Below are 17,585 nucleotides of genomic sequence, written 5' to 3'. Positions count from 1 at the left end.
GAGGCTAAGGCATGAGGATCCTAAGATCAAGGCCAGCCTGAGAACTTAATGAGATTCTCAAAATACAAAGGGTTGTGGATGTAGCTCAGTGATAGAGTGCCCCTGGATTTAATCCCCAGTACTCCAAGAAAAAAAAAAAAAAAGTTAACAGTGCTTCTTTATTATAGTTATACTATTAAAAAAAAAAAACACATACTTTTGAGATATTCTAAAATATTTGCTTACAGATCAAAGAACATGTGAGATTTAATTTTAAGTATTTGGAGCTGGGTGAGGGTGAAGGCTATAGGTGAAAAAAAGAATGGCTAGGACTGTTATCTGCTGAAGTACAGTAATGGAGTCCATGGGGATTTTTACTACTATATCAATGTCAGTGTTTGAAATTTTCTTTTTCTTTTACAATATCTTTATTTTATTTTTATGTGGTGCTGAGGATCGAACCTAGTGCCTCACACATGGTACTCAAGCCCTCTACCTGAGCCACAACCCAAGCCCTCGATGTTTGAAATTTTCTATAATAAAAAAAGTTGGCGGGGCTAGGGATGTGGCTCAAGTGGTAGTGCGCTGGCCTGGCATGCTCGAGGTACTGGGTTCGATCCTCAGCACCACATAAAAATAAATAAAAGATATTGTGTCCACCTAAAACAAAAAAAGTAAATATTAAAAAAAAAAAAAAGTTGGGTTGGGGTTGTAGCTCAGTGGCAGAGTGCTTGCCTAGCATGTGTGAGGCATTGGGTTCAATCCTCAGCACCACATAAAAATAAATAAATAAAGGTGCTGTGTCCATAAACTTAAAAAAAAAAAAAGTTATTCTCTTCTTTCTACATGTCAGCCTTCAATTTATTTCATACCTGCCTACAAATGGTTTTCATTGGAAATATTACCCTTTTTTGTTTCAAACTTTAAATTTTTCTCACTAGTCTCTTTTCAGAACCTGAGGTTTTCCTGCCCAGTGATGCCTGAAATTTAATAGGTCCAGAATAAAATATAGCAACTTCTCCACCCTGAACCAAGATCCTCTTTTTATTGACTCTTCCTATAATGGCATCTTCACTCAAACATGTAAAAAAGGCCTTTTCAAAGTTCCCGTTTCCCCTTACTGAATTAGTGATCAACTATACCTCATTATGTGATTCTTGAAATTCAAACCTTTTCATTTCTACTGCTACCACTCTAATTCAAAATCCTCATTAAGGGACTATACAACTAACTTTCTTCCCTATCCAGTTTTTCCCACTTTTAGTTCTGACTTTCCTATTCATTGCTCTGCATTCAGTGTCTGGCATATTGCTATGTGGAAAGCATTCAACAAACATTTATAGCATGAAGACCATCATAACACTTATTTCGGGCTGGGGATGTGGCTCAGGCGGTAGCGCTCTCGCCTGGCATGCGTGAGGCCCAAGTTCGATCCTCAGCACCACATACAGACAGATGTTGTGTCCGCCAAATACTGGAAAATAAATATTGAAAAAATTCTCTCTCTCACTCTTTCTTTAAAAATAAATAAATGCAAACAAATTGACACTTATTTCACCTTTGTAAGTACTTGTGAACCTATGTTCCCTCCCATGACCATGAGAACAGACCACTTAATTGATTTTGCATTCCTCCTGTCACCTATTAAGAGCCCAGAAGACTGACAAGGTCCCTCTTAGCTAGTTATGGTAAATCCTTTATATTTCGGTTACTAAAGCAGATTTAAATGTGATTACTTATACACATAAGAAACTATTAAAATAAAACAACAAACAAACAAACAAAAACCCACTCTAATGGTACAAAGGCCAAACATCACACAATAATTAAATTATTTTTTTGGATCAAGAATTAATACTCTAGGGCTGGGGTTGTGGCTCAGAGGTGGAGCGCTTGCCTAGCATGCGTGAGGCACTAAATTCAATACTCAGCACCACATAAATATAAAATAAAGATATGTGTCCACCTATAACTAAAAAATAAACATAAAAAAAAAAGAATTAACACTCTAGGGCTGGGTTTGCAGCTCAGAGGAAGAACATTTGCCTAGAATGTGTGAGGCACTGGGCTCAATTCTCAGCACCATATATAAATAAACAAAACAAAGGTCTATTGACAATAAACAAACAAACAAACACCACTCTCTCCCCAGTCTTCTAGGCTTCAACTTTAAAGTCATCTCCTGTGGGGCGCAATGGTGCACACATGGAATCCCAGCAGCTTGGGAGGCTAAGACAGGAGGATCCTGAGTTCAAAGCTAGCTGCAGGAACAGCAAGGCCCTAAGCAACTCAATGAGACCCTGTCTCTAAGTAAAATACAAAATAAGGCTGCTAATGTGGCTCAGTGGTCGAGTGCCCCTGAGTTCTCAACCACTAAGCCACATCACCAGTAAAAAGAAAAAAAGTCATTTCCTCAGAAGTCACCTATTCCCTCATGTAGGCCCCATAGCATTTCATGTTGTTTCTCAATGCAAACAATGGAATAATACCTAATTTCAGTTCAAACTCATTTCCCTTTTATTAGTCCAAGTTACCATCACATGGTTTGGTACTCAATAAAGGAAAACTTGTTCAAATAAGGTAATATGTTATCATCAGCATTTCCAGGTAACTGTTTACAATCAAGTAGCAATATGAATGAATCCTTGGGAAGACCATCTGTAAGAGAAAACACAAAGAATTAGCAATGGAAAAAATTAAGAAAAGATAGAAATCTTATTTAAAATAACCTTTAGAACTATAGCCTGGCAAACTACTCTCTGTAGCCTTTTTTTTTTTTTTTGATACCAGGAACTGAACTCAGGGGCACTCAACCACCGAGCCACATCCCCAGCCCTACTTTGTATTTTATGTAGAGATAGGGTCTTACTGCTTTGATTAGCACCTCACTATTGCTGAGGATGGCTCTGAACTCTTGATTCTCCTGTCTCAGCCTCCCGAGACACTGGGATTACATGTGTGTGTCACTGCACCTGGCTCTCTGTAGACTTTTTTGCTCGCTCTTAATCTTGCCCCAGTCAAGAGACAAGAGTTTGCTTTATGGCATTTTCATAATTTATATCATATGTAATATGAATCGTCTTCTTTTCCAGTTAGAAAAGAATATGACAGTTGCACTTAAAAAAATAAATAAACCAAACTTTTTTTTTTTTTTTTGCAGTATTAGGAATTGAACCTAGTAGTTTGTTATCACACAGCTATATCTCCTGCCCTTTTTCATTTTGAGACAGGGTGTCACTAAATTGCTGAGGCTGGCCTCAAATTTGTGATACTTCTGCTTTAGCCTCCCAAACTGGGAGGATCACAGGCATAGTTACACTCACAGCCTTTAAAATTTTTTTTTGTAATATGGATTTAACCCAGGAGCACCTAACCACTAAGCTGGTTCTGAAGTTGCAATCCTCTTGCCTTGGCCTTCCAAGGCACTGGGATTACAGGTGATAACCATGCCCAGCCAACATAAGCTCTTTAAATAACTTTGGATCCACTCATTTTGAAATTTTAATGACACATTTTAGTGCCACTTTTTAAAAATAAATGTCTTCTTACTTTTAGGGGAAAAAATCCTCTATTTGAGCCTCATTATTTACATTTGAGAAACAGGAGTCTGGCCTTGGTAAATGCCCAGTACCAAAGTATCTGCACAACATGCATGGCTTAGTGAGTAAGAGCAATGGCCTCTAGGCCAGACTGCCTAGGTTCACACCACTAACTGTATGACCATGGCCAAGGTGCCTCAGTTTCCTCTTCAGTAAAATGAGAATAATTATACCAATAGTAACTACCTCGAAGACTATTACAGGAATTAAATGGATTTAAAGAGAGAATGTACAGCACACTGTCTGGAACAGTAAAAGCTATTTACACCATATGTGTTTGTTAAATAAAATAAAATAAAATAAAATAAAAACAAAGCCAGATGCAGTGACACATGCCTGTAATCCCAGCAGCTAGGGAGGCTGAGGCAGGAGGATCACAGGTCCAAGGCTAACCTCAGCAACTCAGTGATACCTGGTCTCAAAATAAATAAAAAGGGTAGATGATATAACTCAGTGGTAAATTACCCCTGGGATAAATCCCCAGTACTCTCCAAAATTTAAAATATTAAAGAAGTTACTGCTTATAAATTTTCTGTTTTAACAAAGGATTTTCTGGGGGCTGAGGATGTGGCTCAAGCGGTAGCGCGCTCGCCTGGCATGCGTGCGGCCCAGGTTCGATCCTCAGCACCACATACCAACAAAGATGTTGTGTCCGCCGAGAACTAAAAAATAAATATTAAAAAAATTCTCTCTCTCTCTCTCTATCTTAAATAAATAAATAAATAAATAAATAAAAACCTTATAAAAAAAAAAAAAAAACAAAGGATTTTCTGTACCCTGTTCACTGCTTAGACAATCTTGTGACTGTTTTGATTTGCTCTATCTTTCCAGAGAATGAGGTTATCAAATAAGTTTTATTACTAAATAGTAGGTATTTATTTAATTATTAAATCTATGGGGCCCACAAAAACGAAAGTGTCATCAAGTCTGCTACTGAAAAATTAAGGGCACACAAAGGGCTCTAACACTTTGTGAAACTGGTCATTTTTTTAGAGGAAAAACTAAAAACACAAAGGAAACAGGGCAAAATAATATCTGAAAATTTAGGTGTGGCACATGGACTTGCTATTATGATGTTATTCTTTTTTTTTTTTTTGGTGGCGGAGGATGGGGTATACTGGGGATTGAACTCAGGGTCACTCAACCATTGAGCCACATCCCCAGCCCTACTTTGTATTTTATGTAGAGACAGGATCTTACTGAGTTGCTTAGCACTCCACTTTTTTGCTGAGGCTGGCTTTGAACTTGTGATCAGGATTACTGCTGGGATTACAGGCATGCCCACCATGCCTAGCTATCTGTTATTCTTTGTGCTTGAAACAGTTTACATAGATACTTAGTGAAGGAGGTTTTTGCTTGACTTTACACCACTTAGAGAATAATAACTATAAAAAATAATTTCAGTTCCTTAAATTTATCATCATTGTGATACTCTCTAAATCTATATGTTAGTGGATACTACCTGAAGCAAGAATAAGTGCTTTAAGAGCCCTGAATGACATTCACTTGCCCCTCCCTGGTTTCTTCTCCTGCCTTGGTGACTGTTGTGCTGCTTACCCATGGGGATTTACACTTTGTCAAGACCCAGTTCCTCTGGAGTGGAGATTCCCAGTTCATTTAAAGTTGGTCTAAGTTCCTGGATGACATAGGGGTAGATTTCCTTATGAGGTCCTGCTTTGTCCTGTTGGTAGAGAACATTGACATTTAACTGTCTGAAAAAAGCTGTCTTTATTAACAAAATTAAGTTGAAAAGCTTTTATAATATATGCAGTCTAGTGGCATAGTTAAAACAGATCATCAACTTTTACAGCAACACATTTTTCAATGAAGAGGACAACTTACACAAGTACTGTTCGAGGTAGCATTTATTTATTAATTTTTTCCTAGCACTGGAGATGAAACCCAAGGACTCACACATTAGAAGCAAGCACTCTACTCCTGAGCTACAACCCCTACACCTCGAGGTAGGTTTTTTGGGGTTGTTTTGTTTTGGTACCAGGGATTCAAGCCAGAGGCACTTTACCACTGAGCCACAGCCCTAATACTTGGTTGTTTTTTTGTTGTTGTTGTTTTGTTTTAGTTGGGCATATTTTTTATTTTTACATGGTTCCGGGGATCAAACCCAGTACCTCACGCATGCTAGGCAAGCGCTGTACCACTAAGCCACAACCCCGGCCCCCTAATTCTTTTTATTCTTTATTTTGAGAAGGGATCTTGCTAAGTTGCTTAGGGCCTAAGTTGCTGAGACTGGTTTTGAACTTGCAATCCCTGCCTCAGCCTCCTGAGTAGCTGGAATTAGAGGTATGTGCCACTGCATCTGGCTTGAGATAGGTTTTAAAGATATTTTGAGAATAACAAAGATAATAAGACTAAATCCAGAAAACAAACAAACAAACAACAACAACAACAACAACAAAAAAAAAAACATTTTAAAGCCTGGAATTACTGGGAAAGAATGTGGTGAGGCCAGTCTCAGCAACTTAGTCAGGCCCTAAGCAACTTATCAAGATAAGTTAAAATAAAAAATAAAAAGGACTGTGAATGTGATTAAGTGGTTAAGGGCCCCTGGATTCTTTAAAAAAAATGGTGATGACAATTTTTGTAAGATAATTAAACATGCCCAGCAGGCAACAGGAAAAATTAAGTTAACACAGGAAAAAAGTTTTTTAATTTGCATCCAATTTGAGACCCTAACTGAATTAACTACCAGTGCTAAATGGACTGATAGCCTTCAGAACCCTTAATTATCTTACCCATTATAGATAAAGTATGTCACTTTTCCCCTTGCAGACTTTGAATTTCTTTCTTACAGGCCATAATATCTTCTCATGGACAGCTGTACACAAAGAATATGTATGTCCAGGGCCAGAGAATTTTGACAAATATATAATTATGCCTATATTGCCACAAAGTTTCTCAGGAGAAAATATTAAAGAGTCAAATGAGATAAGAAAATGCCAAACTGCCTTTGGCAAATTCTAAGTCTCCTTAATTGTATATATATATTTTTTAATTAAAATTCTTGTTTGTGGGCTGGGGTTGTATAGTTCATTGGTAGAGCATTTGTTTAGCACATGTGAGGCACCAAGTTTGATCCTCAGCACCACATAAAAATAAATAAATAAAAGGCACTCTGTCCATCTACAACTACAAAAAAATTTTTTAAAAATTCTGATTTAAACACAGTATTTGGAGCTGGGGTTGTGGATCAATGGTAGAGCACTCGCCTAGTTATGTACGAGGCCCTAAGCTCAATCCTCAGCACCATATAACAATAAATGAATAAAATAAAGGTATTGTGTCCAACTACAAGTAAAAAAATAAGTTTTTAAAATAAATAAATAAATATTTGTTCTTTACCAAAAAAAAAAAAAAGAAAAAAAGAAAAAAAGAAAAAAAAAGAAAAAGAAAAAAACCAGAAACTATAACCAATGGGAAGGGGGGATTAGCATATATGCTGCTACATTTTCATATATGAGTTCTCTTTTTTAAAAAAAAATAAAATGAAATCAAACCACAAACACTATTTCATAACTTTCTCCAGTTAATACCATGAATGTGTTTCATGTCAAACACATTTCTAAAATATTAATAGTAGTAATAACCTATTTTGGCAATCTCACCTCAAGAAACCATTAACAATGTTTATTTTCATACTACAAGTAGCAAAAAAATTTATTTATTTATATATCTTTAGTTTTTTAGGCAGACACATTATTTTGTTTTTATGTGGTGCTGAGGATCGAACCCAGTGCCTCATGCATGCTAGGCGAGCGTTCTACTACTGAGCAACAACCCCAGCCCACTATCAAGCAGTTTTTAAAGCCTTGGGTAATTTTTTTTTTTTTTAAATGATGCCTTCTGCATGCAAGGCAAACACTCTACCAACTGAGCTATTTCCCCAACTCCTTGGATAAATTTTAACTACAAAGTACATTCCCACTGTTTTGGATAGTTCAACAAATTAGAAAATATAATATTAATACCTGATCAACAGCTCACCCACTTCTAGAACAATATTAACAATGCTATTTCACTGACCTTAACAACCTCTAGGATACGAACAGCACTAGCAAAATCATTTAACCGCCTGCATGCTCGCAAAGCAGCATCAATGATTTTGGGTTCTGGAACCAGATCATAGCCAACAAGAGTGTTCATTCCTGTCAAATTAAAAAGAGGGGCCATGTCAAACCGGAATACCTTCACTTAGACTAATATTTAGTATCTATATCCTTGCTGAATCATGACACATGATTATTTTTGGTACCAGGAATTGAACTTGAGGCCTCACCAAAAGCCACATCTTCTGCCATTCCCCACTACCACCCACCCAGTTCTGGGACAGGATCTCACTGAGGTGACCAAACTGGATTTAAATTTGTTGTCCTCCTGCCTTTGCCTTCTAAGTAGCTGGGATTAAAGGCATGAGCCACTGCTAAAACCTGAGTTTTCTTACATGTAAACACTGTTTTCATTGTAATTATCATTTTCTCTTAAAACAAGAGGGTTATTTTCAACTCAGATCTTTAACAATATAGATTATTTTTGATGCTTTGAAACAGATTCTATTGGAAAAACAATCTGGACTGAGTTAAAATTATAGTATACTTACAATTAGTGACTAGTTATCATTAATGCTACTTATTTATCATTAAAACTGCAGCTTAAAAAAAAAGTTTTAAGTCTATTCAGACTAGATTCTTATTCAGGGCAAAACCATTCATGACAAAGAATTACAAAAAACTCAAACTATTACCCCAAAGGGCAAGAGAACCAATAACTGCTTAAGTAAATTATCTAAAAAGTACAAAATTGTGAACTACACTCAGCTAGTGCTATCTTTATAGCAGTGGCTTTCGATTAGGGGTGATTTTATCACTCAGGAGACATTAGGCAGTATCTGGAGATATTTCTGATTTTCACAACTGCAGGTGTATATGTAAATAATGGGTAGGTCAAGGATGGTGCTAAAACACCCTGTAGTACAAAGGATAGCCCCCTACAATAAAGAATTATCTAATTCAAAATGTCCATAGTACCTGCTTTTAAATTCTACTTTACACAAAACACTACAGAAGCTATAAACTTTCCTAACTACAAATTGCATGACTGTAACCAGTTTATATGATGCATGTTTTCAAAAATAGCTACTTTCAACAAAGTAGTGGAAAAAGTCTGTATCTGCATACCAAAATAGACAAATATGTCTATGTTCCAATTACCTTTACGCAATTCCCAGGCATCTATATCTGGTTTATTGAAGTATGTCACCCAGCGAGCATCAAACTCCTCGTCTGTCTCATGGGACCCATGGGAATAGCAGCGAACTGACGGGATTGCTACAATGGAGAAAGAGCAATGAGTTCAATGTACAAAAACAGTATTTGACATATTTTGTCTAATGCATTGAGGGTTTATTTATTTATTTGGTACAGGGATTGAATTCAAGGGTGCTTAACCACTGAGCCACATCTCCAGCCCTTTTTTTATTATTATTTTTTATTAGAGATAGGGTCTCACTAAGGTGCTTAGACCCTGGGCTCTGTTGCCTAGGCTGGCTTTGAACCTGGGATCCTCTTGCCTCAGCCTCCAAAGCCTCTGGGATTACAGGAGTGCACCTCCATGCCTGGCTAATGAACTGAGTTTTGAATTAACTATACATTGTGGTTAAAAAAAAAAAAATCCAACAGGTCAAATGAAATAAATCTTGTGTATTGATATAAAAAGGTATCTTAAAAATTAAGCAAAGAGGGGGCTGGGTTGTAGCTCAATGATAGAGTGCTTGCTAGGCACATTTGAGGCACTGGGTTCAAACTTCAGCACCACATAAAAATAAACAAATAAATAAAGGTACTGCATCCATCTATCTCTAAAAAAATAAAATAAAATAAATTAAGCAAAGAAAAGCAAGTAGAACAAAAAGTATTTTATGGGTACATTTATGCTTCCTGCCTCTAATGTGTAATGGTAGCTTGAAATTGTTACCTGGGTGTGGTGGCGAATGCCTATAATCTCAGCAGCTGTACAAACTGAGGCAGGAGGACTACAAGTTCAAAGCCAACCTCAGCAATTTAGCAAGGCCCTAAGCAACTTAGCAAGACCCCATCTCTTAATAAAATATAAAAAGTGCTGGGGATATAGTGATTAAGCACCCCTGAGTTCAATCCCAGATACCAAGAAAGAAAGAAATCGTTAACGATGGTTGGGAGAGGAAAACTTTCTTCGGTGTCTCCCAAGTAGCTGGGATTATAAGAGTGTGTCACAGCACTGGGCAAAACTTTCTATATATACTTCCCTACTGTTTGAATTTTTTACCATAAACGGTATTAATTTCTAATGAAAAAGAATTTTAGGTCAGGATACCAGTGGCTCACAATTATACTTCCAGCTATGGAAGAGGCTGAGCCAAAAGGATTAAAACTTCAAGACTAGCCCAGGCAACAAAGCAAGATTCTGTCTCAAAATAAAATAAAAAGGACTGAGAATGTCCAACCTGGGAAACAGGTTAAAACTCTGTCTCAAAAAAATAAAAAATTAAACAAGGCACAGTGGTGCACATTTGTGATCCCACCAACTCAGAAGGCAGGAGGATCACAAGTTCAAGGCCAGCCTCAGCAACTTAGGGAGATTCTGCCTCAAAATTAAAAATTTAAAGGGTTGGGAACATAGCTTATTGATAAATCATGCCTGAGTTCAATTCCAAGCACCAAATAAATAAATAAAAAAGAGAAAGTTCATGCTAGTTCTGAAGTGAATCTACAATGTATACTTACATTGGTTTACCTTTTTAAAAAAAATCTATGTGCCAGGTGCAATGGCACACACCTGTACTCAGCTATTTGGAAAAATGATCAAATTTGAGGTAAGCTTGGCCAACTCAACAAAACTAGTCTCAAATAAAAAATAATGGGGTTGGAGTTGTGGCTCAGTGGGAGAGTGCTTGCCTAGCACGTGTAAGGCCCTGGGTTTGATCAGCAGCACCTCATAAAAATAAACAAACAAAATAAAGGTACGGTGTACAGCTAAAAAAAAAATAAATAAATATAAAAATAAAAAGGGTTGGGACGTAACTCAGTGGTAGAGTCTCCCTGGGTTCAATTCTCAGCACTGCAAAAAAATTAAATTAAAAAGAAAAAGAATTTGCATGCTACATTTTTTTGAAAACTAAAGTTAAAACAATAAAACCTAAAGTTATCCTTGAATGCTTAAAAGTGCAAATATAAAGAATGATACAAAAAAAGAGATACAACTGCCATGGAAGACTAGGCAATTTCTTATCAAATTAAACACACAGCTACCATATAACACAGTAAACCACTCTTAAGTATTTACTCATGAAAAATGAAAGTATATGGACTTCCTTCCCAGAGTTAAGTATTAAACTTAACTTTCCTTTTACCCAGAAAAATAAAATGTTTCATAGTAACCAATTCCTTTCCTTTATTGCTAGGCATGAATTTGACTAGATGAGTCCTAGCATTGTTTTTCTAACTCTGAAATAGATGAGCAGCAAAACCACAAATTCAAGTAAAGGAAAGCATGACCGTGAATGATTCAATCACCTCTCTTCAGGTAGTCAAAATACAAACTAGTTATATGCAAAAAGAAAAAAAACCTTTCATAAAACATTTGTTTGGAATAATACAAGCATGTACTGCGACTATACATCTCTTCCAGGAAGGCAAAAACTGACTTCTCCCACATGGTTTAAACTGTTACTTGGGGTGGGGGTGGGGGAACTATTACCGCAGGGTGAGAGTGGGTTCATAGTGGAGTACAATGAGCAATGGAGTCCACCCTCTTGCCCATGCATGGTAACAGTTCTGCTCCACAATAAAATTATGTTTCTAACTCCAGTAGAACAGATCTATTTTGTTAGCTATAGACATGTCCCCTACATATGTAACATTTTTTTAGGGAAATTATATAGGCATCCCACAACAATACTTAAGCACAACATTTCCACCTAGTTTTGAGGCTTGAAAGGCAAAGTATTAGAAAACAACTATTCAATTCTTTGATATAACCTGAAAAGGGGAAGCAGCTATGAAAAATGGGAACACTGTCACCCCACCACCACTGGGAATTGAAACCAGGGGCACTCTACCACTGAGCTATACCATCAGCCTTTTTTATTTTCCATTTTGAGACAGGGTCTCACTAAACCGGTGAGGCTGAACTTGAACTTGCCACTCTTCTGCTTCAGTATCCTAATTAGCTGGGATTACAGGTGTAATCAGGCCACTCTGCCTGACCAAAAATGGGAACATTTTAAAAAAAGCTTTCATGAGGGCTGGGGTTGCAGCTCAGCTGGTAGAGCATTTGCCTAGCATACGAGAGGCACTGGGTTCAATCCTTAACCACATAAAAATAAATAATAAAATAAAGTTATTGTGTCTGTAAACAATTTTTAAAAATATTAAAAACAAAAAAAAAAGAAAAAAAATTTCTAGGAACATTGCTTCAGTTATTTGCTCTATTTAAAAAACCACCACCCTCACCACACAGTTGGCTTTCTGTTTAATAACTAATCAGCTCAGACAAAGCTGAAGGAATGGTCATTTTGGTGGTAATAATTCTAGGAATTAAGGATGGCAAAATATAATGTGGAGGCAACAATAACAAGTTCAAGAGCAAGTTTTTTTTGGGGGGAGGGAGCTGACATGGACAGACAGAATGCCTTTATTTTATTTATTTATTTTTTATGGGGTACTAAGGAACCCAGCAAGCGCTCTTCCACTGAGCTACATTCCCAGCCCAACAGCAAGTTTGATGTTGACAAAGCAAGGTTGAAGACCAGGCATGGATCTTGAGAGCCTCAAGTTGAGAACCTGGAAATGTGGGAGTGGTACAAAAAAGCAGTTGGAAAGTGTTGTTTAAATTCAGCCCAATTCTAACCCTTCTGCAGCTCTCAGGAAAAGGATTTTAAGAGTTGACTACAGAATTTAACCATTATTTAAAACATTAAATCACCTAATTTTGCAGTTATTGGGAAACAATTAGGTTTCAAATTGGAATCTTCTTCATGGACCAGATTTAAGCTGTTACCTAAGGCTTCTCAGGCCAACCCCTCAAAATTTCTCTTTCAAACATACTCTCATTTGACCTTGGATAGCCTCAATTAAAAAACTTACTTCTAAAAAATATATAAGGGCTGGGGTTATGGCTCAGTGGTAGCGCACTTATCTGGCATGCGTTGAGGCACTGGGTTCGAGTCTCAACACAACATATAAATAAATAAAACACATAAATAAAGATCAATAAACAAATATTTTAATAAAGTAAAAAATAAATACAAAAGAAACTTACTTCTTTTTGACTTTCACTTAAGTAAGACCTCTACAGTTTCATACTGATAACAAATCTCAACCTACTATATGCAAAAATAAAATTCACTATTATAAAGCTACAATTCATGCACTGCATAGCAATGTTTCAGTGAATGACTTTAAGCTTCAAAAAGGACTACACCATACATATAATCTAGGTGTGTAGTAGGCCATAATATCTAGGTTTGTATAAGTATGCTCTATTATAGTCTCACAAAATTGCCTAAGGCTGAGGCATTTCAGACCTTATTTCATCCTTAAACAAGGCATGACTGTATTAAATACTTGTGTCAGGCAAGGTGACAAGTTATTTAAATGAGTTAAATCTCATTTAAATACCAAAAATTATCCTGATTTTAGAAAGGAAGCAACTAAGGCTTAAAGTTAATGAACATGTCCAAGGTCACAGATAAAAAGTAGCTGACACCACTTGTACTGATACTGCCTCCTTGTGGCTAATATTTAGGTATATGGGACAAACACCTAAAATAAAGCCCTTGGTTTAGGAATTCATTGTACTCAGGAGGGTGAACAGAATATCTGAGAGACAAACCACAAAGAAGAAATCTCCTTAGGCTACAGTTTGCCAAAAACCTGTGCCATTTCCCAAAGAAAAAGTAGAAACTTATTTGTTTCAAGACATTTTTTTGAAGAGGTCAAGAGAAACCTCCTGAAGCGTTATTTACATGAAAAAAAATTAAAATAATCTTTGCAACTTTAACAATTAAATAAGGAAAAAAAAAAACCATGAAACATCACCATGGGTCAAACCTAACAACTATGGCTAAGAAACAAAATATTTCCCCCACTACTGAAGGAGTCAGTTTCCAGACGTAGGTCTCAGTTTCCTCTTTTGTATGTGATTATCTCCGTGGTATCTCTTTTTAAAAAAATTTTTGTACTCAGATAAACAGAATGCCTTTATTTATTTTTACCAGATGTTAAGGATTGAATAGTGCCGCACTCATGCCAGGCAAGTTCCCTGCCACTGAGCTACAGCCCCAGCCCTCCACGGTCTCTTAAGTGAACTCTAGCCTTATCATTCTATGAAACTTTACAAAAAAAAAAAGTCTAAACTGAATGAAACCAAAAATATTCTTTAGATTCTGAAGTTAAAAGTATAGTGCTGGGGCTAGGATTGTGGCTCATCAGTACAGCGCTCACCCAGTGCGGGTGCGACCCGAGTTCGATCCTCAGCACCACATAAAAATAAAGGCATTGTGTCCATCTACACCTAAGAAATAAAGATTAAAAAAAAAAAAAAACAGGTTTAAAAAAAATGTATAGTGCTGAGCGAGGCACAGTAAGTAGCACATGCCTGTATGTAATTCCAGTGAGGCTGAGGCTGAAGCAGGAGGATCGCCAAATTCGAGGTCAATCTCAGCAATTTAGCGAGACCCTATCTCAAAATCAAAAACAGAAAGTAGCTCAGTGGTAGAGTGCCCTTGGGTTCAATCCCAAGTAGGAAAAAAAAAAAAAAAGACACAAAATCTTCCATAACACACATAAGGGGAAGGAAAAATACGAGACAAGAATTAACAGTACATTTTATGCTCCAACAACCAGACTTCTAAACGGAAAGGGGGATAAAAGGCTACAAAGCGTTCCCATGTTTGCAAAACTCAGTACTCCTGGGTCTGTGTTACTCAATTCTCAAACAGTAATGTGTGTGTGTGTGTGTGTGTGTGTGTGTATACATATATTTTCAGTTCCTCAGGCTATCTTTCAGACTACAGTCACACACAAGGAGCTATTTTAAATGTGAAGGAATTAGAACGTGGCTCAACAGTACCTAAACATGACTGTGTGTGCTGTGAAGGTGACCCACAAAACGCTAGCAGAGAACCGCCTGATTAAGGAAAAAACTATACAGAGACGCTGGGGGCCGCCGACGCACCCCGACCCCTGCCCTAGTGGCGCGCCCAGAGGTTCAATGTCACCTTCGCCAAGGCGCTGCAGGCCGGCAACGGCCACTCCCGGTCAGGTGGCTGCGGGGTCGGCTTCGGGACACAGTCACCGCCCGGGTAGTGAAGTGGAATGCTGCGTCCCTGCAGGACGCCCCCAGCAGGTCCACACCTGACCCATCACGGTGCCGGCGCCAGGAAGTTGCGCTGAGGGAGGCCCCAGGAGCTCACCCTCAAGTCCACCATAACTCAAGGTAGAACCGAGAGCGGTGTGTGGTCATAGGGCTCGCCCGCCAGTCCGCAGGGCAGAGGCTAGGCCGCCGGGAGAGCCTGCCCTCAAGTAGTGGCGGGGGCCCAGGTCACCGCAAGGACACGCGGGCGAGGCCAGTGACAGGAGCGGGCCTTACCGGCGGCGGGACTGGGAGCCGAGGCAGGGTGCAGGAGGCCTCGGGGGCCGGCTCTGGCGGCTGCTGCTGCCACGGCGCAGCGGCGGAGAGCAGCGGCCAGCATGACGGCGACGGCTGTGCGCGGAGTGAGGCTGGAGAAAAGCCGGGTGTGAGCTCGCGGGCCGCTCGAGAGATCGCGGGGGCCGGACTCACGCACCGACGCACGGTGGGCGGAGCGCGCAGTTCCGCCCCCTGCGACGCTCGCGCCTCAGGGAGTGGAACAGACGCAGCTACCGGTGGGATACGGCGGCTCGATGAGGACAAATATTGTCGGCGCCGCGCACTGGCTCATTCTTAGTCTGGTGATTTGGAAGGTGGTAGTGAAATGATAACGGAAAATAGACGAGGAGCAAGCAATAGGCAGTGTAAGGGATTCGAGTCGTCCTTAGGAGGAGACTCTAATCACCTCAAACGAGGAATGAGCAAAAACAACGACAAATTATAAAAATAGCCGATTGCGGAGGCAGGAGGATGGGAAGTTCAAAGCCAGCTTCAGCAATTTAACGAGGCCCTAAACAATTTAGCGAGAGAGATCCCATCTGAAAATATATATATAAAGAGGGCTGGGGATATGGTTTAGTGGTAAAGCGCCTGTGGATTTAATTCCCAGTTCCTAATAAAATAATAATAATAAAATAACTTTTGCTTTCTCCATGAGTAGTACCCCTGGAGATTAAAATAAGAGATGAATGAGAAGAAACTGCTTACCTGAAAGGAACCTTTTGTGTAAGGGAGAGGCTACTGGGAATTGAACCCAGGGACATTCTATCACTGAACTACATCCTCATCCTCGGCCCTTTTTACTGTTTTTTTTTTGTTGTTGTTGTTTGTTTGTTTTCCATTTTGAAACAGGGTCTTATAAAGTTAAGGAGGCCTCGAATTTACAATCCTCCTGCCTCAACCTACTGAGTAGCTGGTTTTATGGGCATGAACCACTGCGCCCAACTGTACGGGACCTTACTAATAACTATTCTTATATCATTAATCAGCAAGCATTAATTGAGTCTATTTAGCATACGTCTGCTCAAGTCCTTGGGTTCGATCTAGCACTTTGTGGTGGAGGGTAGGGTATGTCCAAATATTTCATTTCACAGATAAATAAGACTCAGAAATTAAAGTTGCTAGCTGGCTGCCAAGGCTCTTCACAGTTCTGAAGAATCATCTGGATTTTTTTTTTAAAGAATTTAACCTTTATTTTATGTGGTGCTGAGCATCAAACCCTGGGCCTCACCTGTACTAGGCAAGCACTCTACCACTAAGCTACAACCCCAGCCCTCATCTGGATGTTATGGCCAAACACCCCCCTCTGGAAGGGGTTGACCAAATTCTAGAGCTCTTGCATCCAATTTGCCTTCAATAGATACATCCTAAGTCCTTGGGCAGTGGAGACACTTTTTCTAGATCTGAATATCCATCCAGTCATATTCACTTAATTTCTGTCTCTTTTACTTTTTTCTTTTTTAAAACAGAACATTTATTGGGTGGCTAATCATTTAAACTCTCAAAGTGATTTGGATGCTGCCCTCTTGGGTTTTGGAGTTGTTTCTTCATGGACTCCATACCTGAATCTGCAGTATATAATTTTTAGGCACCTTATTTGACCCATCCTAGTGGTATTTTGTCTTTTAATCTTGGCACTCTAGTTGTACTTTCTTTTGCACTTGGCAGGGCAGCCACATTTGCACAAGCCAACTTCTGAAGGCGGTAGTCCTTATAGCCACAGTGGCAGCACAACATGTCTTATTAGAAAGTTTTTCAAATAATGATGTTCCCTTTCCTTTAACTTCTTCCTTCCAGACCAAAGAGCTGCCTGAATCATCTAGAGCACTCAGAGTTAAGGAGAGAGTCTCTTTTGTCTTAAGCATTTCCTCATTTTCTATTTTGAGCCCACCGAAGAAAGAAAAGCTAGCATTCAGGTCCCTCTTCCTCACTCCAGGCCCTCACAATCTGTCCTTTTGTTTCCTGTAACTAGTAGTGGCTTTAGAGGGGTATGAACCTATTGAGAAAAGGATTTTAAAAGCATTTGCAGCCAGGCATGATGATGCAGGCCTGAATCCCAGCTACTCAGAGGAGGATCATTAGATTTGAGGCCAGCCTGGGCAACTTAGACACTGTCTCAAAATAAAAAGTGCTGGAGATGTAGCTCAGTGGTAGAACCAAAGGAATTCTGGGAAGCTTTGACTTCTTTTCAGTTCAATTAATGTTCACCAAATCTCCAAAAGCTGGAGGAAGCTCAGGATGAAGTTAGGTCTCAAAAGTAAGAAAGCATTAAGGTATATAGTAACCAAGTTCCAACTGGTCTCCCTGGTTTTGGAGTCTCTCAAT

At 38.8% G+C, this 17,585-nt stretch overlaps 1 protein-coding gene across 1 annotated transcript; it reads right to left on the bottom strand.

Moving 5' to 3' along the window:
* Nucleotides 1-2,472: 2,472 nt before the first annotated feature.
* Cox5a (cytochrome c oxidase subunit 5A) lies at nt 2,473-15,426 on the bottom strand. The gene is made up of 5 exons (XM_005316808.3): nt 15,222-15,426; nt 8,804-8,920; nt 7,620-7,741; nt 5,136-5,259; nt 2,473-2,637 (listed from the first exon to the last, which is right to left on the bottom strand). Exons 1-4 carry the CDS (start codon nt 15,322-15,324, stop codon nt 5,146-5,148), a joined length of 456 nt encoding a protein of 151 aa, XP_005316865.1. The 5' UTR covers nt 15,325-15,426; the 3' UTR covers nt 2,473-2,637; nt 5,136-5,145.
* Between the last annotated feature and the right edge of the window lie 2,159 nt (nt 15,427-17,585).

The sequence above is a fragment of the Ictidomys tridecemlineatus genome, chromosome 5 (genome assembly GCF_052094955.1).
Source record: "Ictidomys tridecemlineatus isolate mIctTri1 chromosome 5, mIctTri1.hap1, whole genome shotgun sequence".
In the NCBI taxonomy this organism is placed as follows: Eukaryota; Metazoa; Chordata; class Mammalia; order Rodentia; family Sciuridae; genus Ictidomys; species Ictidomys tridecemlineatus.
The sequence above is the reverse complement of the archived record's forward strand: the minus strand, read 5'-3'. Positions and strand labels throughout refer to the sequence as shown.